Genomic DNA, 27,627 nt, shown 5'->3' with positions numbered 1-27,627 from the left:
GACACCATTACAGGTGCTCCCATGAAACATCTGATGAATGACAGTACCCATCACAACTTTTCCCAGTAACCACAAATGACTCGACTCTCACCTGAAGGTTTCCACAGGAACCCGTGGTGCTGGCGTGAAAGTGTTCCCTGAAGGGAAGATCTGCTGGCTGGCAGTCACCGTGCTGGAAACAGATTTATTCTGATCTATGAAAAACAGATAATAGTTTACAGTTTTATGTATGTATGTATGTATGTATGTATGTATATGGTATTCATAAAGCAAGAATCCTTGCAAAGAAGTCAATGCTTCAAACAAAGCACAAGTCTGACCTGCGGAAACTCTACTAACTGCACACTTTATCTCGGATGTCTCCAACCATTTCTGTTTTAAGAGCTACTTCTGTTCAATGCTGATCATCTAGACCTATTATTATTATCAGTGTTGTAATTGTGACCAGATCAGATTACATTAGTGTGCACCAAATGCAATATTATGAGTAGCTATCCCCTCCGTTCATCAGGCACGGTTGCCAGCAGTAATGTAAACAAGCATTTGCAATGCAATAGGTCTTGCATTTACAAGAGTTTGCGCTATTGGCAATATAATTGACAATGCCATTCATTTATGTTTTGGTTTTTAAAACCGAAATAAAAGGCATTGTCATAGCTTAAACTCTCGCAGATGCAAGACCAAAGTAAGGCAAAGCACTGAAACCTCGGAGCTGGCCAGGCTGCCGTTGCTCTGTTGCTGGATCTGCACCCGTGTGCCAGCCCTGCCTTGCAGCTCCTTCTTCCAGCCCGCTCTGCCGCTGATAATGCCGGCTGCTGCCCTCCGTGATTTCATCCAAAGCAAAGAGTCGGCGCATCGCTCCCAGCAACAACGTAAAAAAAACCTTCATATGGTTATTTTACGATGTTGCTGGGAGCGATGCCGCCAACACTTTGGTTTGGGGAAATCATGGAAGTGAGAAAGGCATGTAACTGCCATGATTTTATGTAAAACAAGCATTTGCAATGCAATAGATCTCCCATTAATTAAGTTTGAGCTATTGGCATTGCTAAATATTGCAACACCAATTGCAACAAAAGTCTATAAATTGTAGGCCAAAAAAATGTGTCTTTATTTTTGTAGCAATGGTGTCATGCTGAACTTTAGATGAATATGTTTTAAGTAAAGTGCGCCATCCTGCGATTGCTACAATAGTTAATTTCGGATCCTTTAACAATTGATGTGTGCACTGATGGCTGGTGGGGTGTGTGTGCCTGTAGAAATTGTGCACAAAAAGAACAATCAATAAACATACAATATTTGAAATTGTGCACAAAAAGAACAAGATATCCGAATAAAAGTTTTTTCTTCCTTGTAAATCCTTTATCCTTCACTTTCACATCACTGCACTGCACCCATCATTCCCATACATCATTTATGATCACACCTGTGCATTGAGAACTTTGCTTCGTCTTGGTTCTTTGTGCCTCCTATACGACTTATTTAAGTTCATCCACGGGAATTCCCTCTATGATCAGGAGGTCAAGTGGATGGTAGGAAGGATACCCAGATGATACTAATCACTATGGTGAATGATGGGAATCCAACTGTTTATACAGGTGTTTCTTTTCTGTAATTTATTGCTGTAGTTCTCCTGTAGTTACACATGTCCAGAGGGTCCACCATAGAAAGGGTTACCCTCCATCAAACTGCTGTTAATTTATTTTTTTTACCCCATGTACCCAAACAAAGTTGATCGACTCTCAGAAGTCACCCGTTGGATTAAGTCTAACTGCCTAAAACTCCACTCTGACAACACTGAGGTAGTATTCTTTAGGAAAGACATCTCACTCTGGTCATGGCCCTTCAGAATTAAGACCTGTTGTCAATCAGGAAGCTAGGGATTGTGATCAACAATCAAAACTCAATGTCCATCTAAGTCAATTCCATCGCATTCTCTTGCTTCCCCACTTTCAAGCTCCTCAGGAAAATATTCAGACTGTTTCCACTCAACACCAGTCGAACGAGCACCCAAACTGGACTACAGAAAGGCACTCAATGTTGGAATCACCACACAGCATTCCAATGAATTCCAGGCCAAACTCACACTCTAGCTCCGGCTACGTACCAACATATCCACAAACCTCAAAGATCTCAACTTGCTTTCCCATTCACAAATGCCCCCTGATCCAACTACTCACTCCTACATACAAAGCACTGCGTAATAAAGAACCTATGCACCTGAGGAACCACATTAGCTCTTTCCGACCCAACTTTGATCCACTGGCCTACTGCTCGCCCATATCCCCTGCATCCAAAGAGCCAGAACTGCTGGCCGTGCTTTCTCGCGCCCGGCTCTCATATCCTTAATCTCCAACTCCACGTTAGAGCCGCCAACTCCGTTCTAGAATTCCGAAAGAAACTGAAAACATTGCTCTTTTAATTAGTCCCAGTCAAGCCAGTACTCCCCTTCTCTAGGCATCAGGATACCTTCCCAGGTGATATGCGCACAATCAGCCAACCTAACATAACACAGCATTTGTAAATACAGAGAATTTGAGAGAACACACACATCTAGAAAAATAGCATACTAGCCAGGCCTGCCATCCTTATCTACAAGGAAATGAGCAGACTAGTTGTGCTTGGCAGTCATATCTGCAAGAAATGGGCAGACTGAACAGGCATTAGGTTCTTAGCCATGTTACATACTACATTATTGGTTGAGCAATGTTGAATCCCACCAGCTCACTGAGCAATTGTGATCACTTCTCACCTGTGCTGATAGCAGTATAGATCTCAGAGAACCTTGGATCCTGTTCCTGCCCAAACAGGGGCTCTGCTTTTTCAAGTGGTTTACTGTGCTCTGGTCCAGTGGCAGTGCCTGTCTGAACTGGGATCTGTGCATGAAAGTATTAAAAACAAAATTCACTCTTCAAGCAATATCAACTTGTGGTAAGCCAGGAGGGTTCACTATGACAGCGGAAAAATCTAGAGTAAAAATACAAGAAAGGGAGAAAACAACAAAGTAAATCTACTGCACATTTTAGTATCCTAGTTCTGCCGTCTATAACTAATAGTTTCTTACCGGTCGGTGTAATTTTGCAGCTTGAAGATTTTTCTGGATTCACTATGCTGTGCATTATTCCGCGGTCTAGTGGTTGGGTCCGGAATCGTAGTCTTTTTTTTTCCGTAGCCCAGGTGGGCGTCGACGTCCCACCTTTTGGGGTCCTTCCTGTGAAGTTGCGGAAGCTCCCACCCTTGGGCGCCATCTTCGGATTCTTTTTTCTCGTATTGGGTTTTCTCCCCGAATCTATGGCAATGTTCAAGTAAGTGATTCACCGCTTTAACCTCCAAGGTGTCTGTTTCAGTCTTGATTTTGTTTTTACCACCTCATCCAGCCTCATCTTTCTGGCGGAGGCGGGTGGGTTCGCTAGTGAATCCAGAAAGATCTTCAAGCTGCAAAACTACACCGACAGGTAAGAAACTATTCGTTTTGCAGCGTGAATCTTTCTGGATTCACTATGCTGTGCATAGACTTTGTAGCGGTTTGTTATATTTGTGGCGGCTGGGTGGAAGATGAGCGTTGGTTGTTGAATATGTGTTGAAGCACTTTCTGTCCCACTTGTGCTTCCTTGTTCATTTGTATATCCACACAGTAGTGCTTCGTGAACGTGTGCACTGAAGCCCATGTTGCGGCAAGGCATACGTCTTGAATGGGTGTGTTAGCTAGGAATGCTATTGTAGCTCCTTTTTTCCTGGTAGAGTGGGCTCGTGTCCCCTCTGCCAGTTCCTGTCTTGCTTGTTTGTGGCACAACTGTATGGTTTGTGCGATCCATCAATGGTTCCTTTAGTCACTGGTTTTCCCATGAAACTGTTTGCGAAGAACACAAATAACTGCTTTGTTTTCCTGTGTCCCTTAGTTCTCTCTATGTAGTGCAAGACTGCCCTTCTGGCATCCAGAGTGTGCAGTGCCCTTTCTGCGCTTGAGGCTGGTTTCTGGAATAAACTTGGTATTTGTATTGTCTGGTTGATGTGGAACCTTGACACCACCTTTGGCATAAAGTGTGGGTCCGTTCTCATCACCACCCTATCATTGTGTATCTGGATGTAGGGTTCTTGCAGCGTTAGCGCCTGTAGTTCACTCACCCTGCGGAGCGAGCTGATTGCCACTAAAAATGCTGTTTTCATAGTTAGCATTTGTAGGGAGACCTTATGAATTGGTTCAAAAGGCTCTTTCATGAGTTAAGTCAGGACTAAATTAAGGTTCCATGCCAGTGGTGGCTCCCTCTTCATGGTGCGATCTTTTTCGCTCCTTCCAGGAATCTCTTTACTATCGGTGATGTGAAGAAGCTCTTGCCGGTTTCTCCTCTTGTGTAAGCGACTATGGCTGCCAGGTGTACCCTTAGTGAGGATGAGCTCAGGTTTTCCTCGAGCAGGTGCGTGAGGTACTTAAGCACTGTTGAGTCCTTCTGCATCCTCTTGTGCAGCTTATCTTTTCTGCACCATAGTGTGAACCTCTTCCACTTTGACACATAGCACCTACGTGTGCTGGGTCTTCTTGCTTCCCGTAGTACCCTCAGGGTGCTCTACGGTAATTTCAGATGAGCAAACTATGTCCTCAGGAGCCATGCTACTAGGCAGAGGCTCTCTGGCTCTGAGTGCAGCACCTCTGTGCTTCTGCCCTGAGTGGTCGCTCCCCTGCCTCTCCACCTGAAGCAGTATTGTTATTTTGAGCTGCATTGTGTGACTGTACCCTGCTAAATACTTGTATTGACCTCGCCTGCTTGCCGGTATCTTTAAGTGCGCTGCACTGATTGATTGTGCCATATTCGACCTGTGCATTTTATCGAACAGCTAATTAAGCGCTTTAACTGCACCTCGCTTGCTTGCACCATTGTAGTATTGATTCAGAGTTAACTGCGCGATACCCCCCGGCGCCCTGCTCGACTCCCCCCTCCATTTTGGATCTGTTGTTGTTGTGCTCCGTGGTGACCTGAGCCCGCCCCGCCTCCCAGCTGAGACGCCCTCGCCCCTCCCCCTCCACCATCCATATATGACAGTTGCCCCCGCGCGCAGCGTTCACGCGCAGCGACCGCGCCCAACCTGCGCCGAAGGTGCGCCAAAGGTAAGCCCGTCTACGCCCGTCCGCGCCTGGACCGCACCCAGCGCCAGACCCCCTGCTCCTCGCGCTGCCCAGCCCCCCGCGTTACCTACGATGCCGCCACCCTCCTAGCCCTCAACCCCGGTCGCGCCCCCAACTGCGTCCAAGCCGCTCCCGGACACACCCATGGACCTTTCTCCTGCTTCTCCTGCAAATTCATCGGCACCGACAACATCTCCGCTACGACCACACCACTGACTCCTGACCCCAACCACCTACAATGCATCCTTCTCAACACCCGCTCGGTCCACAGACACGCCATTGACCTATGGAATCTACTAGACACCATCTCTCCAGACATCGCCTTCCTAACGGAAACATGGATGAACGCCTCCTCCGCACCAGACATCACCATTGCCATCCCTGAAGACTATAAGATCACCCGCAAAGACCGTACCAGCCACACAGGAGGAGGAATCGCTATCGTCCATAAGAAATCCATCCGCATCTCAACCAGCTCTGACGCCAACCTCGCCAACTCCGAACACCTTCACTTCCAGATCCACGTCGACCCCAAAACCACACTCAGAGGCACCCTCCTCTACAGACCACCAGGACCCAGCGCAAAATTCAGTGAAGACATCACGGACTTCATCACTCCACACGCGCTCCCCTCCAAAGAATACATCCTTCTGGGAGACCTCAACTTTCACCTTGAAAAGAACAACGACCGCAACACCACCACCCTCCTGGACAACCTCGCCAACCTCGGACTTAAACAACTGGTCACTTCCCCCACCCACATCGCAGGTCACACACTCGACCCCATCTTCACCTCCAGCAATCATGTCTCCTTCAGCCACACTACGGATCTCCTCTGGACTGACCACAGCTGCGTTCACTTCACCTACAACAAGCCCAAACCCACCAACCACCTCCAACCAACTCTGCAAAGAAACTGGAACAAAATCTCCACCGACCAGATCTCCTCATCGCTCCTTCAAAACACCCCAGCCCACTCCTCGGACCCAAACCTAGCCGCCGCCAACTTCACCCTATGGCTATCCAACACCGCCGACACCTTAGCACCACTGAAAAAACGTTAAAGCAAACCTGGCAACAAGAAGACCTCATGGTTCAACGATTATCTTAAGAAGTCCAAGAAACTCTGCCGCACCCTTGAAAAAGCGTGGAAAAAAGACCCAACCACCAGCACCAAGGACGCCTTCAAAAACGCCACCCGCACTCACCACCAACTAATCCGAAAGGCCAAGAAAACAGCATTCAAGGATCGACTTGACAACAACGCCCACAACAGCAAGGAACTTTTCAACATCGTCAAGGAGTTTTCCAATCCCTTGGCCAACTCCAACGACATCACCCCCTCTCAAGCCCTCTGCGACTCCCTAGCCTCATTCTTCCACAACAAGATTGCTGACATCCACAACAGCTTCAACAACCAACCCGGAGCCCAACCCACCCAACCACTCGCTGAACACTCTCCCCCCGCGAACACCCTTAACGACTGGAACCCAATCTCCACTGAGGACACCATCCGCCTGATGAACTCCATCCACTCAGGATCCCCCACAGACCCATGCCCTCACCACATCTTCAACAAAGCAGACTCCGTCATAGCACCGCACCTCCGAGACGTCATCAACTGCTCCTTTAACTCCGCCACCTTCCCGGAAAACTGGAAACACGCTGAACTCACCGCCCTTCTGAAAAAACCCACAGCAGACCCCACCGAACTCAAAAATTACCGCCCCATCTCACTCCTTCCTTTCCCGGCCAAAGTAATCGAGAAAGCTGTCAACAACCAGCTCGCCGCTTTCCTCGAAGCCAACAAATCCCTCGACTCCTCACAATCTGGCTTCCGAGCAAAACACAGCACTGAGACCGCCCTCATCGCAGCAACAGACGACATTCGAACTCTACTGGACAATGGAGACACAGTCGCCCTCATCCTCCTCGACCTCTCTGCAGCCTTCGACACAGTCTGCCACAGCACCCTTCTACAACGCCTCAGCAACATCGGAATACATGGAAAAGCACTCGAATGGATCACCTCGTTCCTCACCGGAAGAACCCAGAGAGTCCGCCTTCCACCATTCAAGTCCGAGGCCACCGAAGTCATCTGTGGCGTACCACAAGGATCCTCTCTCAGCCCCACCCTCTTCAACGTATACATGAGCCCCCTCGCGACCATCGCCCGCCAACACAACCTCAACATCATCTCTTACGCGGATGACACTCAACTGATCCTTTCTCTCACCAAGGACCCCAGCACCGCCAAAACTAACCTACACGAAGGAATGAAAGAAGTTGCTGAATGGATGAAACTCAGCCGTCTGAAACTGAACTCAGATAAAACAGAAGTCCTCATCATAGGTACATCCCCCTCCGCATGGGACGACTCTTGGTGGCCGGAAGCCCTTGGAAAAGCACCCATCCCGACAGACCATGCACGGAACCTGGGCGTCATCCTGGATTCCTCACTTTCAATGTACAGACAAGTCAACGCTGTCTCCTCATCCTGCTTCAACATTCTTCGCATGCTCAAAAAAACATTTCGCTGGATCCCCAACTAAACCAGGAAGACAGTCACCCATGCTCTGGTCACGAGCCGACTGGACTACGGAAACACCCTCTACGCAGGCACTACCGCTAAACTCCAAAAGAAACTCCAACGAATCTAAAACGCCTCAGCCAGAATCATATTAGACATCCCACGCAACGGACACATCTCTGGTCACCTGAAAGACTCTACGACATCGGACCAGAATGCCTCAACTCGAGACTGTCCTTCTACACCCCCCCCCGCCAACTACGCTCCTCCAGCCAAGCCCTCGCCACTGTACCTCGCATCAACAAGACCACCATGGGAGGCAGATCCTTCTCTTACCTGGCTGCTAAAACATGGAACTCACTCTCCACTCACCTTCGCCTTACCCAGAACCACCTAGCTTTCAGAAAGCAACTCAAAACATGGATATTTGACAAGTAATCCTCCTCCCCCTCCTTAGCGCCTTGAGACCCTCTGGGTATGTAGTGCGCTATATAAATTCCCTGACTTGAATTGACTTGACTCTCCGTCTTGCATGGAGAGTAGGTCTTTCCGTCTCCCGAATCTGTGGGTTGCACTCTGTGTCATCTCTGCCTGACCCACTGCGGTGCGACCAGTATCAGAGTGATGTTGCTGGTTCTGCACTTGTTGAGTACTTTCTGTATCAGAGGGATCGGCGGAAAAGCGTAAGCAAATGTCTTCGACCAGCTTATCCATAGGGCATTCCCCAGGGACTCTTCCCCTGTTTGCCTGGATGCAAAGTTTTGGCATTTTGCATTCTGGCGTGTTGCAAACAGGTCTATTGACGTGTTTCCCACTTGCCGAACAGCTTCTCTGTTTCCTGTGCATTGAGCTCCCACTCGTGGGATGCCGATGTCAGTCTGCTGAGCCAGTCTGCTTCTACATTGTCCTTCCCTGGTAGATGTATGGCTAGCAGGTCTATCTTGAGCGGGATGGCACATCTCCACATTTCTTGCACTAATTTTGAAAGCGGGGCGGATTGTGTCCCTCCCTGCTTGTTTATGTTGTTTTTCTGGATCAACACTTTCTGGTTGTACAACTTCGTCTGGAAAGCCTTTATTGCGAGGAAGACGGTCTTTAATTCCAGGTAGTTGATGTGTTTTACTGCATCTACTGGTGTCCACAGACCCCTCACTCTGAGTTTTTCCATGTGGGCGCCCCATCCCTTCTGGGATGAGTCTGTGGTGATGGTCACCGTTGGTGTTGGTGGTGTCAGAGGCTTCCCCCTTCTTATGTTCCCCATGTTCCACCATGCTAGCTCTTTTTGCACTGAGTGCGTTACAACCACTAGATCTTCCCAACGACCTGTAGCTTGTGACCATTGTTCCTGTAGGCATTCTTGGAAAGGTCTCATGTGTAGCCGTACATTTCGCACTAGATGTATGCATGACGCCATCATGCCCATGACTTTGCTCGCCGTCCTCACTGTCAGAGCTCACCCCTTCTGGTAGAGTTGAGTCTCCTTCAGCAGCGCTAGCGTTCTCTTCTCGCTGGGGAACACCTTCTTCTTAAAGGTGTTGATCTGTGCTCTCAGGAAGATTTTTACTTGTTCCGGTTTCATTGAGGATTTCCCCCAGTGGATGGAGAATCCTAGGCCCATCAGTGTGTCTGTCACTCTTTGTGCGTGCAGCTTGCATGTTCTGTATGAACTTGCTTTTACTAGCCAGTCGTCTAGGTAAGGGTATACGTGTATCCCCTCCCTTCTTAGGTGTGCTGCGAGGCACTTTGTGAAGACCCTTGGCGCCGATTTTAGACCGAACACCAGGGTTGTGAACTGGTAGTGGTCTTTGTTGATGATAAATCAGAGGAGATGCTTGTGCCCCCTGTTCATTGGGATGTGCAGGTAGGCATCCCTGAGGTCTTTGGTGACCATGAAGTCTCCGCCTTGTAATTGAGGAAGTACCTCATGTAGGGACGTCATCTTGAATTTTTGCGTTCTTATGTACTTGTTTAAGAACCTCAGGTCCAGTATGGGTCTCATTGTCTCATCTACCTTTGGTACCAGGAAGTAGGTTGAGTACACTCCCCTGTTCCTTTCTTTGTAAGGTACTGGTTCGATGGCATGCTTTTGCAGGAGTTCTTTTGCTTACTCTTGAAGCTCTTTCCTTGCTAGCGCCCTTCTTTTTGTTTTTTTGTTCGGTGGTCTCCTTTCCAACTCTATGAAGTACCCAAACTGTATGATGTTGAGTACCCACTTGTCTGTGGTTATTTTCTTCCACTCCTGGAAGAAAATGTTTATTCTTCCTCCCACCGGTGTTACATGTTCGCAGATGTTTAGCTTGTGTACCCCACTGTTGTATCAGTGCTCCACCCGGGGAGTTTTTGCATGGGTGGGCACCTGCAGCTTGACAAAGTCACTTAGAGGCAGGTTGTTGACCACCCTCTTCTATTTTGTCCTAGTCCATTCCCTCTCCCGCGAAAGGACTGGCCTCTTTGTTGGTACTGCCAGGGTTGTTTTTGTTGCCCTTGCTGTGTCTGGGTGTCGGTCTGGTGGGACTGCTGGAACGCCTGGTGCGATGTTCCTGGCTGGTTTCCTCCCCTACCGTTAGGTCTTCGAGACGGGGTGCCCCTCTTTGTTCCTCTAAATTGCAAGGCCCCCATAGATCTTGCAGTCTTGTTATCTTTTTTCAGTTGGGTGAGCTTCTCATCCACTGGAGCACCGAACAGTGTCTCTCCGTTGAACGGGGTATTCAGGATGCTGTGTTGCACCTCTGGCTTGAAGCCTGAAATCCTGAGCCAGGTTGCCTTCTTTCCGTGATGCCCATCATCATGTGTCTGCTGGACGGGTCAGCCCCGTCCAAGGCAGTTTTGAGGCAAGAATTTGCCACATTTTTCCCCTTCTTCCACAAGATGCGCAGCCCTTTGCTGGTGTTCTTCAGGGAGGTGTTTGAGTAACTGGCCCAGTTAGTCTAAGATCTGGTACTGGTGCCTGTTGAGCAGTGCGTTGGAATTGGCCATGCGCCAGTGCATTGCAGCATTCCGTTCGATCTTTCTCCCAGTCAGGTCCATCCTTCTGCTTTCCTTGTCTGGGGGTGGACCTGACGTTGTTGGCACGTTAGCCTTCTTCCTTGCCGTAGTTGTAATGATGGAGTCCACCGTGACCGATCCCTGAATGTAGGGCGGGTCCTTGGAGGAATGGTTTGTACTTCTTAGTCTTGGGTGTGATGGCTTTGCAAGTTGCAGGCTCCTTGAAAGCCTCTCTCCCATGTGCCTCGACGCTTTCGAGCATCAGCAGGTACTGGCTCCTAGTTTGTGTTGGGAGCAGGTTTCTAGGAGGAAATCTGCCTTCTGCCTTTCCTCGTCGAGTTTTACCCCGAAGGCTGTTGCTGCGTTTCTGATGACTGTGTTGTAAACCCCAATGTCATCAGGCGGTGAGGGTCTTGAAGGATACGTGTCCACGTTGAGGTCTTGCCACTCTATGTCTTGTGTCTCCGAGGATGCAGAGCCCAGAATTGTCCTCTGGTTGTCATACCCCTCCTCCTCGTAGTCGGAGGCTTCTTCTTCTGGATCCTCCAGCCCATCCGGGCTTCCAGACTGTCTTAGTCCTCTTCCTCTGTTATCTCGACAACCTGTGGTCTTGGTTTCGTCGGGATTAAGGCGGCCTTCATCCGGACGTCGAATTCTCTTTTGCGCTGCAGGATGTTCTCCGTTTCTGCCTCGAGCCATCTTTTTCTTTTCCATTTCGGCTGCGTTTTTCGGCGTCGAATGGATCGGCCGCTCTCTTCGGCGGATTGGTCGGCGTCCAGGCGACTTTCGGCGCCGAGCTGGCTTCTGGGTATTTTAACGGCGCCGAAGTGCTCTTGGGGTCCTTTTCTTTCGGCGAACGTTCCTTTATCGGGGACGTTTTTCGACGTCTTTTGCTGTTCTCCAGCTTTCTGCGCCTGGGAGTCCCTCTCTGAGGATCCGCTGGGCCTGTATGTAGCCGCGAACGCTGAAGCTTTCGGCGTCGGCGCTTTCGAGGACTTGCCCACGTTTGTTCGAGAGTCTGGGTCAGACTGTCGAGTGTCCTTTGGGGCTTTAGGGGCAGTCTAGTCTCCTACCTTTTTAGGAGTCTTCTTATCGATCTATACGACCGTGTAGTCGTGGTTTTCTCCGGCGACGTTGTCCTCTTCGTCTGTTGAGAGCCCCAGGTCTCGAAGGGATGGTGGCTGGCCCTTGCCCTGCATGCTGGCGTTGGCCATCCTCTGCCTCGTTCTAACTCGAAGAGTTTTCGGAGTGAAGGCGGAGCAGGCGTAGCAGGCCTTGCTCTCCTGGTCGACCGGTAGGCAGAGGTTGCAAACCGGGTGCTGGTCCTTCTGCGCGTACTTGTGGTGGCAGTTATGGCAGAATTTGAATGGTGTGTTGTCCATCTCCCGAGTTCAGGGGGCCCCCTGAGCGCGCATTCTCCGAAGGACATCGAAGTTCTGGAAGTTCTGTTCCTTCGTCGTCCCCTTAGATGGTGTAGTCTCTCGTCGTCTTTTCCAATCTTTTTTCATCCAAAAAAGGCTTTGGTGTCTTCTTTCTCCAAAAATGTCTGAAGCCCTCTCGGGAACGATCCAGACCCAACAGCGGAAAAAAGAATCTGAAGATGGCGCCCAATAGTGGGAGCTTCCACAGGAAGCGTGCCGTCGTCACAGGAAGGACACCAAAAGGTGGGACGTCGACGCCCACCTGGGCTATGAATAAAAAACTACGATTCCGGACCCAACCACTACACCGAAGAATAATGCACAGCATAGTAAATCCAGAAAGATTCACACTGCAAAACTGACATACCACTGCACGACACCCTGATGTGTGTACTGATACATCCAAATAGTATATTTAATATCGACAGAGATGGTGTATCCAAAAAGAGGTGAAGCCTAAAGAGGCCACAGTACATTCACCAGTCACATGGATGAATGGAGCTAAACATTACCAAATCTAATAGCAGAGGTAAAGTCTCAGTTAACTTACCTGCGTCTGATTGTATACTCCAACACCATCCCTTCCAGATACAACTTCCATGTCTGCCTGTTGCTGCTGTCTACACAACAAAGGTTAGAACAATGAGAATATAGGGTAATGGAGTAATGCTCATAGCCAAAAACACCACCAAGTTAGCTTCATGCAATAGTATCAGTTACCAGAAGAGAATAAGTGTACAGAGGACTTTCAATCTAGTGGCACCACTGACACTTCTTGTGCAGACTCTCTCCTTCATTGATATGGCAAGTGCCTGCTCCCTAAATGCCCCCGATATAGCTCTCATTGTGCAGCTGACAGTACATGCCAAAATGAGACATCTACAAATAGTGAGGTTAAAACCCGCCACTCACCTGCCTGCAAGCTGACCAGTTCCCATCTCCAGAGGCATAGCAACGTTCTGGCCGATTTGTGTTCGTTGCAATGAGGCTGATCCTGCAGGACGAGAATCTTGGCTTGCATTCCTAGTAAAGGCAGAGTTATGTTTAAAGTTAGGGAATCCTATAGTAAAATAACACTGAAATGAAGTCCAGAAATGACACAGTTCGGGATAAGATAATAGTATTTGAAAATTCTATACAATTCTTCTCATAGGGAGCTTACAGGTTAATCAGTATTTTAAAGAACAATTCTCAGGGTCAATAAAAATATACCCCAGGCTCAGTAATACTCATAGCATATATATTGATGGAGGCATCCATATCCTCACCGTAATCAGATAACGACTGTACAATATACACCACTAATTAAGGAAAGGTGAGTAGGGACAGAATTATTGATTTGATTTTCACATTGTGGACTTTTGGCCAGTGGAAAACTCACAGCATTCTAAGTATCCCATTGCAGAGAAGCAATGCCTTGCATAGTGTTGCCATTTCCTGAATAGCTGAACCTCACATTTGAAGGGATTTTCTACAGTGCATGCTCTTGGTTACAATTTAAAAACATTTTTCATTGTTATTTAATTGTTCAATAGGAATGGTTCTTGTAAATTTGTTTTGCAATAAGTTACGTTTTATATGGTACCGAAATGTATTAGTTATTTATCAGATGATAGAGAGAATGTTAAAACTTAAAATGCATTAAGGGAATACAACTGTTTGTAAGAACATTAAGATGTTAAGAAACGTGAGAAAAATATAACTTTTTTTTAAGCCCCGAAAAAGTGACATGTATTGCAGCAAAACACTTGCTGGCTGAAGTGTAGTAAAAGTATGGTGGTTGTAAATTAGATATAATCATTAAAAAAACTATTTAGCAGTGTTGAAAAACATACATTTAAATTATGAATGTTAACAAAATGATTGATCAAAATGAAACATAACGTCTGAGAATTGTACGATTATTCGAAATATTAATCACATTACAATTGCTCCCTACGAAAAGAATTGTTCAGGGATTTAGAAATGGCTTGCATTTTGATTAAGGAGGAGCAAACTCTTTTGTATTAATTTTATTTCATTGCAACAGGTATGGAGTACTACAAATACATTCACAAATAAACCATAAAAACAACCTCCTCTTCTCATTACATGACAGTGAGTCAGATTTTATATCAAAACCAAAATACTTTTCAAGAAGATAAAATGTAACTAAGGCCAACACCCATGTTACTTCCCGTGTGTCAGGTGTGCATATAGATGAAATGGAGGCACGATGGACCAGGTCTTTCGTTTTTTTGCTATCTATTGGAATAGTGTGACCATCAACCAGGGTAGTCTCTACCTCCCTTTCATAGATCTTAAGACGGCATTTGACCTGGTCCCTCGGGCAAGGCTGTGGGACACGCTAGAGAAGATGGGCTTTCCCGGGCCTCTTTTGGGCTTGGTTGTAAGGCTTCACGAGGGGAACTACGCGAGGATTAGATGGGGCACCCAGGGACAACTGACAGACAGGGTGCCCGTGAGGAGTGGAGTCCGCCAGGGTCGTGTCAAGGCGCCGACCCTCTTCTCTCTCTTTGTGAACGGTGTGGTGGACCATCTGAGAGAGGAAGAGGCAGACACGCCAACCCTGGCGGGGGAAAAACACCTTCTCTGCTCTTCGCGGATGATACCATACTGATATCCAAATCCCCCGCGGGACTCCAAAAGCTTTTGCACCGCTTTAGCACCTTTTGCACGGATAGAGGTCTAACCATCAATAACTCTAAAACTAAGCTTATGGCCCTCTCTCCCTCCAAAAGATTTAGGAACAACTTCACGCTCAACGGGACACCTTTGGAGCTGGTAGATTCCTTCGACTATTTGGGGGTTCGGGTTAATAGTCGGATGAATTGGAAGGACCACCTGGCCAAAATGTTACTCAAACAGTGAAGGAAACCGGGATGCACACCATTTTATTCTATTTTTGCAAACTAATCCATGCCTCTATGATAAATGCGTGCAACGTTGGTGAAGTGCCTTGCCCTGATGGCACTTATATTTGTGACAATGTAACAAGGTGAGGAGAGTTTACGCCCCAAACCTACTGCACTGCTGTAAATGCCTGCTTGGCCAATTCATTCCACTGTTCATCCATCAATTAATCCATATTTACAAGCTACTCCAAAACATTTTTTCACTCATGTTTTTCCTTTATTTGTTCAACGCTCTACATGTTACTCAGCCATAAAAGAGTGTCAGGTGTGACCTTGAGAGAACATCGGGAGTCGATGAGCAAACCTGTGGCACCGGCTCTGGCGATCTATGAGGGACAGATTCTACCGGCCGCCCAATACGGCTCCGAGCTGTGGGGGTTTGAGAATGTCTCGGAGTTGGTCTCAGCAGAAAACAAATTTTTGAGGGACTTGGTGGCCCTCCCAGTCTCTACCCCGCTAATCCCTTTACGGCTAGATTTAGGCAGGCGCTCCTTTAAAGATCTAGTGCGACTGCTCCCACTATTATTTTGGGTACGGCTGAGAAGGACTGAGGAGCTTACAAACTATGCTGCTGTCCTAGATGAACTCATTTTGCTCAATACCAGTGATAAGATCAGATGGTTGAGCAACCTGAGACAGCTGGTTGTGCATTTGGGCTTGAGCGATGTATGGACTAGCCAAATGCCACCCCCTAAACTGGTGATGAAGAAACTCTACTGGGATTGGGTTCAGGCAGAGGCAATGCGTAGCAGCGCTGGGGGCTTGCTCACGGAGCGGTTCTTAGAGTTTAAATGGTCAAGAAAATTGGAATCTTTCCTAGACCTTATATCAAAGCCTCTGGATAGAGCACTTTATTTAAAACTTAGGTATGGGACCCTCCCGGTGCATGACTTCACTTCGGGGTGGACCAACGATGGCGGTTTGTCGAACCCCTGCCCCTGCTGTGCTGCCCCGAATGAGTCTGTGGCGCACTTCCTCTTTGCTTGCCCCGCATATAAAACTGCCAGGAAAGTTTGGCTAAAACCACTATGTAGGGGGTTGGGTCTTAAATGCCACAAAATGGCCCTACGAGTACTCTGCACAGATACGTCCTCCACCCTTATGGCCTGCTGCGTGGCTAAATATCTGGGTAGTGCTTGGCTGACATGTATGAGGAGGATGAAGTCCCGTCCCACCCCGCTTAACACCTAGACGGCCCTTTTTTAGGATACTTGATGGTATTTTTGTAGTGGTTAAAATGGACCCCACCAGTGTGCAAGGGGACAGTCATGTGAGATCACAGGCATATTTGATTGCTGGGCCTTACCATACTATGTGTACTGTACAATATGCACACTCTTGAAGGAATTTTATTGAATGAGGTATCAATTAATGTATTTTTAGCTTAAATATGTATGCTATAAATTGTATACTTTTATGGTGAAATTGTTACCGAATAAAGTTATTTCACTTCATAAATGAAATGGCAAACTTTCCTGTTTTCTTCCCTAGCCCTCCTATTATTCGGAGTGCGGTTTTGCAGAAATATGTAAAGATAACAGCACCTGCCCAGGTAGGACGGGAGGCTTTCTAAGGGACCTTTGGAAAAGAGTCAATATCCACACACGTTCAATTGATTGTCATAACTAGGTAAGAAATGCTTTCCAGAAGAAATTCAAGCTCATTACACCACAGAACACTGCCTTTTCTTAAAAACATTGCTATGAATATGGAAAGTGGCTGACAGTGAAAAACAAATGAGGGAAAAACTATGATACTGTAGGGAAGAACAGTTGTGACTTGGTACTTGTACAGCCCAACAGTGAGAATTACAGAATACATATTTAACTCAATACTATTGAAGTATAATACATTACTGCAATAATTTAATTTTTTAGATTAACAATACACATTACTTTCCTTGTAACAATGAGTCAAACCACAACAGGAACCAAGATGTAAATTGAGGACTCTCACTGTAGTCCACTTTTTGCAGTAGATGGCAACTGAAGCATCGTGAGCCAGTAATGATGAAATGGACTGGCTATGAAGATTTTAAAAGAGAAACAGAGTACCATCCTAAGAAAGACTGAATTTCCACTAATTCACAGTCATCACTACAATGCTAGGATAATAGTATTCCCCGATTTCTTAGTTCTACTAGTAAGGATTTCATACAAACTCCATACATTCACTGACGAATCACCACACCTGTACAGCTGGCATTATAGGAATACCAGTGCAGAAGAAAGCATTAAAAAGTACATAAGTCCTCACTACCCTATACGTTCTCGCTGACCAGCAATTTGAAGGACTACAGAGGTAAATCTAGGTGGGCTTAACTTTGTAATTGTTGAACTATTTTAGCAGGATTCTTGTACATACTTGACATTTGTGTTGGTGCAAATGATGTACTCTATCTCGTCAGAGTATGGATTTTGAAAGATGAAGGAACTGGTTCTTATCCAGAGCCACTCCCGGCTTTTCGACCTGAATCGGAACATCACTGAAAGAACTTGGCCTTTTAACTTCACCACCTGGAAACAAAACACAAGAGCATAAGCACGGACGGATGGCTCAATAAATCAGAGATGCAAAATTATTTCTAGGACATACCAAACATTTTTTAAATTTCTTTATCCAAGATCTAGCCACGTTGTGCGACCCAAAAAAGGTAAACCAGGAGGAGAAAGCAGTAAAATTATAATAAGAGTAAAGTTTGATTAAATAATGCATATCTAAGCAACAGTGGCCCAGCCGCGGGTGGACCTATGCCACAGCGGACTATAAGTAGGTAGGCCCTACCTGAGCCACAACATCCCAGCAGTAGGCCAATTGGTGCAGTGGCTCAGAAGCAGGCCAACCCAGCAGTGAAATAGCCCCAAAAATAGATGGTGAATCCAAGGAACATCTTTTGACTTTGTAATCCAATATCTACTGTAGAAACAAAATTAAGTGTCACATTCCACGTAGGCCATTTTGAACCAGTTCACCCTAGTGTTACATTCCATTGAGGAATGTCACATCCTACAATACAAAGACCATTTGTTGAAAAATGAGAAGCACAAGGGAGAACTACTGGAGTACAAGGACCCAGAAATTAAGTTTCCTCAATCTAACCACTGGAGCTCATCTAAGTGACCTACTTTTCAGGACACCCCTCAAATGAACTACATAAATCGGACTACAATTGACTCTGTGGTTCACAGAATAATTTGCTGAGCACCTTGACTGCTACCCCCGGCACCCTCTTCATCCCTCATGGTAGCTTCTTCCTCTGAAATTTCACACCATCCTCAAACTGGATATCTGTGTCAAATAGACACCAATAACTCTGTACCTTAAAATAATTACCTGACATAATATATCAGGTTTGTAGTATCAGCACATTAATTTCTTAAAACTATCTGCATAGCCAAACTATCTGCATAGCCAAACTATCTGCATAGCCAAACTGGCTGCAGCGTGACTTGTACTACAGAAAACAACTGAAATGCACATCAAACATACCCAGACCTGTTAATTAGAAAGCTTGGTACTACAAAACTCTATAAAAATATATAATACATTATAATTACTTGAGGCACAACAGGAAACATTACCTGCTGAAAACTGTCCCTTAACAGCTGCTGGTCTTCAGGATGTGAAAAGTCCACAATGTCTTTACCCAAAAGCTCCTACATTAAATAAAAACACACAAAAACTACTACTTTTTAATTTACAAAAGCGCCATCTACTTACAAAGTACATCGGCTTTTTAACAAGTACAACAGTTTACAGTTAAATATTAAAGATTGGGACACCATGCTGCCTGCGGAACCTTGATTTTTGTATCATTATCTGTATGGTGGACATACCGCCACCGATGCGTTTACGCCTGCACGGGCCCTGCCTTATTATTTCTCTACCCTTATCTTGTATTTTATATTGAAACAGTAATGTTGGACTTTAATTGTTGCCGAAAAAAACCTTTCAAAATTAACCTTACAGCTCCTGTGACGCGATATCACGCTACTTAATGGTGTAACTTTTTGATATCAGCCTGTGTTCATTATGTGCTACCGTGTCATTGTATTGCTTGCGGCAGTGCTGCTACAGTTTTTTTCGTGGCCGGCCTGAGGGTTGTAGGTCCGTATATGTACTTCTACGAATGCACAATAAAGGTTTTCCAAAAATAAAAAAATAACAAAAAAAAAAAAAGATTGGGACACCATCCATCACACCAATGTTCACTGACCAATCACTTTTGGGGACAAAAGGCTAGATACGGCTTGCAACAAGTGCCATGCATTTCTGATCCAGTTCAGTCTAAGAAAAAGGATGCCAACCACTATCAAAATGAGGTGAATAAAATATTTTGTACTGTCTTTTTTGCTCTAATCACAAATACTATTAGGTGTTATTATTACTATTTATTTGTTTTAAATGGTACTAAATTTATCAACCTGGGAATAATGAAAAGTTGCCATTTCCAGGATTTCAAGTTGTATAGTGCAGATCGGGCTACTTTAGTAGTAAGGGCTTCGCTTATTGAGCCAGGTTGTCAGCCTCGAATACAAAACAAAAAACCTGGTTGCCTTTCATCTCCCTTACCTGGGGCTGGTAGCCAACTGTAGACACACATCGGTGGTCCACAAAAGTGAAGATGCCACTGGTACTGTGCCGAGAGATAAATTCGATAGGCTGGCAGACAGTGCTCATGTCCGTGCAGTTTGGGGAGCTTGTGACCTACAACCAGAGAATTTCCATAACTTTAGCAATTTTGACCAGGCTGCAAAAATAATACATATAATGACAAAACTAGATATAAAAGATGGCAGATTTATCACCAGCAAAAGCATTGAACTCTAACAAAACAATTACTTGGGTATATGGAGAGGTTACACACTGCATTGCTTGTCTAACGTCTATTATATGTACTATCAATTGAAACATTAAAGCTACTTCAAATAAGAAAAAACAAATCTCAAAGGAGGTTAATGTTATACCAAGAAGCAGTCTTAAATCAAAGTTTGGTATAATTCTGAACATTAGAGCAAGCACACAGGGGGATGAACAACTGACCACGTAATGAACATACAAATCAGCCAATTACTATGCTCTAGATAGATGAAACCAATTAAGAACCTCCCACAATCAGTCCTAGCACACTCATTACAGGACTGAAAGGCAGATTTTTCTGTTCATGACATGTCAATATATTCAACATACTCTGCACTTTAGTGAGTCATTCTCTGATATCAGAGTTAAGTGAGAGAAGTCCCACGCATAACACACTTAAGAACCAACAAGAGAGTCACCCAGGGTCAAGAACATTTACTATAGTACAGAGTTCGGCCACTGGTAACACGGACTGAGATTCAATGTGAGCACTTGTAGAGCTTAGGGCAGTTTTTACCTGCAGTCTCCCAATGGCAACAAGGCAGAACTTGCTCCCCTGCACAGCATCTGAATCGTCATCCGGTAACGAGACTCCTGAGGATAAGAATAACTTTTTTACTTAACACAAAAAGATAATTCAAAACAGATTTTACTAGCAGTGACATGGAAGCTGGTGCAGGGTAGTTCCTGTGAAGTGCAGAGTTCATCAAACATTTTAATGCACACAGGTTTACAAGGCTCTGAAAAAAGACAAATTACAGCAGAAGTAAAAAGATCGCCCTTGTTTTCAGAATGTCTCCAAGTATATATATACAGACCAGACTTCTTTGTGCAACCCCTAGCAATGTTTTATTGCCCACATGTTTATACGAATAAAGGGGGGGGGGGCAATACAGAGCAGAGCATAGCATACAACAGGTGGTGAGAAAGTGCTCCATAAACTCGCTGCAAATCTACAGAGACAGGGCTGGCTTTGTCGTTCACCCCTTCCACTAGCTAATTAAATACAGTAAACCAGTGGAGGAGGGAGATGAGTGGGGGTAGGCAATGTCTCTGCTGCCTCATACCATCATTGGTATGCATATTTTTGGGTGTGCAGCAAAGATGATGCCCTGCTGTCATGGCCAGCATGCATTAGGGTGGGAGGAGGGTGGTGGTACCCAAGCATGAATTTGCAGGCATAGCAGTTTGTAGTATTCTGCATATTATATTAAAAGGTGTTTTACCAGCCCTGCTCTGCCAGTGCCTGTGCTCGGACTCAGTAGAATGTTGGAGTCTTATGATGCCTCGGAATGTTGGGACTCATAGGTGAAGTGACAGTTGGTCATGGGTTGAGCAGCTGAAAGGCAGCTCCTGGTGGGGCTCTGATTTACCACAAAACTATATGATGTCATGTACCTTATTACATGTTATCTTTATGGAATAAAGCATCTTGAAATACATCTTCCTGAGTGGATTTTCATCACTACACAGTTTTTTTGCGGTAAACACGCAATTTGCTAAATATCGAAAACTTGGGGTCTGATTATGATGAACACTGCTGCCACAGACTCACCAAAATCTACCGCCCCTCACCATCGCCCATTATTTTATCAACCATTTAAAAGTAAACAACATCTAAACAGTCTAACTATAATCAGTTTATTTTTAGATTAAAGATTCTGCAAATTCAGCAATTTAATTTGCGATTCCAAGTGTGTTGAGGAGCACTTTTAATCATTCCTATTTATACTGATTGTTATTTCAAGACATCAATTTTGTCCATTTACATCATTAGATCCAATGAAGTTAGGTCAATAATGAACTACAAATTAATAGGCTGATTGTATATGCATTTGTTTTAAGTTGTTACGATTAGCGCCTTGACAACATAGGGACCAATATTCCTTTTGACTTGTCACTTACGGCGGTACATCCGACAAAAAAATATTTTATTGAAGGAATGCTTGGAATTTGTCCAACCACTGGTATATTAAAATCAGTCTTGACACTGCTTCAAAAGAGACCGTCCAACCAGAACTGCCAGGCCTGGTTCTCACCAACCCAGTACAGGCATACCAAGCACACCTGTTTGAGTGCTGCCCAGAGTGAATGCCAGTGGTTAGACTTATTGCAAGCATTCTCCCATCACCTGTCAGTGGTTGATGTACCACCCAAAGGGACTAGTGTATATCCAGATAGGGGTCACGTGGTCACTGTGTCAATGGAACCAAGCTACATCTGAATGACCAGCCTCGGACAAAACCTGGTCTTGGGTTAATTGTGTTACCAGTTTAAAGAGTATCTGACATGGCAGTTGAGGCCGGAGTGTTCCTAGTGGAGAAGGGCCAAGACTGATTTGCATATGGTTTGATCCAAACTGATGTGACAGGGTAGGCAAAAGAGCAATAGGTTGGAGTGCCACCCGAGCAAGTGCCAGTGGTTAGACTTCTTGCATGCATTCCACCCATTACATCAGGTGTGCTTGCTCCTCCCTAAGTGGCAAGGGTATGTCCAGATGTGGGTTCCATGACCACTGTGCATCTTGAATTAGGTTACACACCACTGACAAATCCCAATCATGGTGAAACTGGTCTTGGGTTGCATGTGTTTCAGTTCACGGAGGACCTGGCCTAGCAGTATGGACTGGACAGTTCCCATGGGGAGCAGGATTAAGAGACTGATTTGCATATGGCTGGGTCCAAATTGAGGAGGCCTGGTGGGGAAAAGTACAAAAGGCTGGAGTTCTACCACTAGTGACTGCCAGTGGTTAGACTTATTGCAAGAATTCCTCCCATAACCTTTTGTGCGATTATTTTTTTTATACCATGACACAAATAATCTATGATGCTACTGGCTTTGGCACTTGGCACAAATATTGGATACAAATCCTTAATATTCACCAAGCAAACCAAATCAATAGATACACTGATTTACTATGCCTAGAGATAAGAGGCAAAACTCTGCATCAGCCATGCCTTTTTTACCCAGGCACTAAGAAATATGACAAGCTAGATAAAAATATTAAATATTCTTTGGCATCGGGGGTCTTAATCGTGGAGTGGGAAGCAGTAATTTGCACAACTTTCTTGATTCAATGCTTTTAGTCGTATAAACACAAAGATTTTAAAATGTGTGGAAATGCTGAAAACCCAAGACAGAAAGCGAATTAATGGAGGCCATGCTTTAATATACCAAGGGCCAAGAGTTCAATCTCTCGAAGGGAAACATTCAAAATAACAAGGCACCAGGGGTCTAACACCCTCCTACAGATACACACGCCGAGGCATGAGGGATTATAGGAGAAACGTACCTGCTGGTGGCCAAGCTTTAATGTAACCTGTGCAATGTACAACTACAAAAGGAGAATCCCCTTCCTTAGAAAGGCCCAGTCCATTCCTACAAAACAAAAAACAAAACAATAATTATAGGATTGCACCTTTAATTGTTATAGTATAGAAATGTATTGAGTGCATACAATTACTGGAGGTGGAAAGGCGCTAGCTCGGCGTGAAAAAAAGATGAGCCCTAGTGTTTCTGCATGTCAAAAGTATACTCTTATGAGTAGAGGTAGTACCTAATACTTCTACTCAGCAAACAGTCAGATTTGTAATGCCTTCCTAAACATGAGCAGGTTTGAGATATTCCTGATGTTGGGGTGAAGAAGATTCCATTCATTAGCCTTAGTATTAACAAACCCTCTTTCCCCCCAATTAGTAAGTTTGAACCTTTGGACCTCCAGTTTCCTGGCGCCTAAGGACCTGCGATTTCCCCCTGGATTGTACAATTTAAAGGATTGCTTCACAAACTCTAGGCCCTCTCCATGAAGAGCCTTATAAGAAAGTCAGAGAGCTTTGAATTTAATTTGCAGCCTGTCCGCCAGTGAAGATGTTGGATAGCGGGTGGGACTGATTTGTGTTTCAGAATCCCAGTCAACATTCTGGGAGAAGAATTTTGTAAGGCCTTAAGTTTATTTAGATGTTGATGCTGCATATTAAGGTACGTAGCATTACAGCAGTCTCCCTTTTTGGTCATGACTAATGTCAGGATCATGTATTTTGGGAATTGGCTGGGATGAAAAGAAAGATCTTTTTAAGCATCCTGAGCGGTAACTGCTTTGAACTGCAGCCCAAAAGTCAGTTTACTATCCATTACCACCCCCAATTCCATTGGCCACCTGGAAGGTGCTAAGAGGGAAGGATTGTTTCCACACAAAATAACTTCTGTCTTCCCTGAATTAAGATTCAAACTATTTAGGTTCATCCATGTTCAAGGAATGTGTGCTGTAGATACACATGCTTTGCATACTCCTGCCATCTAGTGTTGGGTTTGGATGTTTGCAAGTTGTTTTTCTTCGAAGAAGTCTTTCCAGTAACGAGGAAAGGTGACTCCATCTTACGGCGATAGTGCGCATGGGCATCAATTCCATTGTTAAATTGTTTCTATTTTCCGCCATCAGGTTTGGACGTGTATTGCTGCGCTCCAGTTCGAAACCGTTCTTTGGGTTCCCCTCGGTGCGCAATCCACTCTTCCCTCAACGGTATTGCTCTCGTACGCGTTTCCCAGTTGTAGAATCGATTGGGAAACACCGTCTTCGGAAGGAAACATCAGGGGTGGCTCTCGGGCGTAGCTGTGTTGGTTCACCTTTCGCCAATGGTACAAACTCCATTCCAATTCTGTCAATGGTGCCACTCCGAGTACCCTCCCACTGACCTACATCAAGTTTGTAACTTGTGACACCAGTGCACAAAGAGTAAGCCTGCAACGCCTTTAAGTCGTTTAATTTGAAGAAAACTCTACATGATCATCAGGCTTAACAACGAGAAAAGCAGCGTCAAAGCATTCAACACACTCCAGATATCTTCAGTGAAGAATCAGAGCATAAAGAGTTCGAGGGATCGGCAGCAGACAAAGAGACCGAATCAGATTCTAAACTGGAGATCAATTTTGAGTCCGAAGACGTGCCTCCGGGACAGAGTGCTGCGAGTACCAAAGACCATTTGCCCCCTAAAACCTTTTCCAAAAACATAAGGCTACGGAACCATCTCTGCCTTCTGGGCAGGGTAGGCACAGAGACAATGTTTCCGACACCCAGCCTTCTGGCTCAGCACCGAAATAAATAATCAAACCTTCCGGCTCGAATCTAGTTCGGAGCCGAAACCCTCCGGTTCCAAGTAAAAATGTGGTTCAGAGCCGAAACACTACCCCACTCCGAAACAAAAACATGCTTCGGAGCTGAAACCTTCCGCTCTCAAAAGCAAATCTATTTCAGCACCGAAATCAAAGGACAGCTTCTTGAACCAATTTTAGACATTCAATGCTAAATTGGACCCTAAACAGAAACAGCTTTATATCCATCCTGATACAGGACATATTTCTGCCAAAACACCATTCAAACAAGACTTCCTTCAGAAGACCATGCAGATAAATTCCTTCTGATAAAGACAAGCATTTACAATGCAATGGTCTCAGCATTGGTAATGTTAGAGCTATTGGCATTGCTCATGACATTTTTATTTATGTTTTTGTTATTAAAACATAAATAAATGGCATTGTCATTCACAATGCCAATAGCTTAATCGCTCGCAAATGCGAGACCTATTGCTTTTGCACACAATCAGAGCCACACACACAGAGCCACACACACAGAGCCACACACACAGAGCCACACACACAAGGCAAGAAAAGCGGCACAATCAGGGGCAGAAGGCAAGAAAACGGCACAATCAGGGGAACAGAGGCCAGAAAAACGCCACAATCAGGGGAACAGAAGGCAAGAAAAACGGCACAATCAGGGGAACAGAGGCAAGAAAATCGGCACCTTCAGGGGGCAGAAGGCAAGAAAAGACTGGTGTCTGATTAAAATGTATACATACAAAATGAATGTCAAACTGTGAAGACGTTATGTACTTTTAAGATAGAAACAAATGCAATACAGTTAAGCACTCACCGGAAGGCGGAATGATGCACAAAACAACCAACTGCATGAGGTATAAAAATAGCAATTCACTGGGTGAAGCCAAAGCCAATCTAAATAGTACGTAATTGTTTACAATCTGTTGCTGACAGTTGCGCTGTGCACCCACCAATTCGACAACAAAAGACAAATGAAAAATATAAAGACATGGACTGGCATAAATATGGGAAGCTGGCAAGTGCTGTGCACTTAAGATCACATGATCTGTAAGAGGTGCCCCAAGCGTATTCACAGCAAGCAAACGCTTCTCCTAAAAAACAAAACACACTGGCAGCTCCATCAAAAACAAAATCAGGCAGGGCAGCCAGAGAGAAGCAGTTGTATGCAAGACATACTGATTATCCAACAGAGGCAGGCATGCATAATCCGCATTCAGGCAACAACTGGCATGGCAGGATCTGCCTGGAGATAAACACCGAACCAACTCTTCAGAAACCCCCACCACATCCATGTGCATGTGGAAGGCTCTGCAACAACTCCACATACGCCATGATCCCTAGGGGGTGAGGCAGGGACTTTAACTAATTATCTGCTTCCCTGGCGGAAAACAATGAGCTGCGCATACGGGAGGGGTGCCCCCCTGCTCACAGCTGAATGTTAAATCTGAATTGCGTTTAACATAATGGGAACCCTTGTGACTGAAAACAAACCTCAGGGGCGGGCAGACCAGAGTCAGGTGGGAGACCCAGAGAAAAAAGCCTGGGGCTGTCTTTTTTTCCACTCCACTCACCCCTTCCCCACTAGCGATCCACTCAGAGGCATCACTAGGGTTGATGTCACCCAGTGTGGTAACTCATGGTGTCACCCATGCGGTCCGCATCCATCAGTTGCTGAAGAGGAAAAACACATTGATGCTTAACTGCGTCGATACCAAATGGAACAAACATTGTCCTTGTTTGACGACCACCCTATGTTTTAAATCTCTTAAGCTAAGGTTCACGAGAATGTGAGGAAGGGTAAGCGAACTAAGGGCCAGAACAAAGCAGGCAGGGAGATTCTTCGATTCCAAAGTTCAACCGGGGAACTTTGCCTTGTCCTGATTTTGCTTTGCATTCTGACACTTTATGTTATAATGGACTATATGGAACTAGAAGTCTCAGAAAGTAAAGCCAAAACTTGGACTAGTCTTGGTACTCCAAGTGGGCCTGATAAATCTCTGATCCAGATATCTGAGCTGGACCCATGCTGGGCTCACTTTGCCACTGGATTCAAGCAAGCCGGGCTGAAGACGACTGGAATGCCAGAAACCGGTCCTCGGAAGCTTGTTTCCGGTCCAGGGAAGACATGGCGTGGCCGATCAGGCTGGACTGTTCCCTTGAGGCACAGGGTCAGACTGATTTGCATATAGCCATGTCTGAACTGGGGTGGCAGAGTGCTCACCCTGCATACTCACACTCGGCTCACCCTGCATACTCACACTCGGCTCACCCTGCATACTCACACTCGGCTCACCCTGCATACTCACACTCGGCTCACCCTGCATACTCACACTCGGCTCACCCTGCATACTCACACTCTGCTCACCCTGCACACTCACACTCTGCTCATCCTGCACACTCACACACTGCCAGTCCTGGACATCCACATACTGCTCACCCTGCATACTCACACACTGCTCACCCTGCATACTCGCACACTGCTCACCCTGCATACTCGCACACTGCTCACCCTGCACACTGCTCACCCTGCACACTCGCACACTGCTCACCCTGCACACTCGCACACTGCTCACCCTGCACACCATGCATACTCACTCACACACTGCTGGACCAGAACACACACATACTGCTCACCCTGCATACTCACACACCCTGCACACTCGCACACTGCTGGCCCTG

At 45.7% G+C, this 27,627-nt stretch overlaps 1 protein-coding gene across 1 annotated transcript in view; it reads right to left on the bottom strand.

Annotated features, from left to right (window-relative positions):
• Positions 1–27,627, bottom strand: part of ARNT (aryl hydrocarbon receptor nuclear translocator) — a 173,475-nt gene that overhangs the window by 72,657 nt on the left and 73,191 nt on the right. The window contains exons 9-17 of the mRNA XM_086947454.1: positions 23,126–23,211; positions 20,351–20,427; positions 19,546–19,680; positions 18,555–18,629; positions 17,338–17,489; positions 12,971–13,081; positions 12,609–12,678; positions 2,753–2,876; positions 92–194 (exon numbers count right to left, since the gene is read on the bottom strand). Coding sequence (XP_086803580.1) covers positions 92–194; positions 2,753–2,876; positions 12,609–12,678; positions 12,971–13,081; positions 17,338–17,489; positions 18,555–18,629; positions 19,546–19,680; positions 20,351–20,427; positions 23,126–23,211 — 933 coding nt within the window. The remainder of the gene's footprint in view (positions 1–91; positions 195–2,752; positions 2,877–12,608; positions 12,679–12,970; positions 13,082–17,337; positions 17,490–18,554; positions 18,630–19,545; positions 19,681–20,350; positions 20,428–23,125; positions 23,212–27,627) is intronic.

The sequence above is a fragment of the Lissotriton vulgaris genome, chromosome 12 (genome assembly GCF_964263255.1).
Source record: "Lissotriton vulgaris chromosome 12, aLisVul1.2, whole genome shotgun sequence".
In the NCBI taxonomy this organism is placed as follows: Eukaryota; Metazoa; Chordata; class Amphibia; order Caudata; family Salamandridae; genus Lissotriton; species Lissotriton vulgaris.
This window is presented reverse-complemented; position numbering and strand designations above follow the sequence as displayed.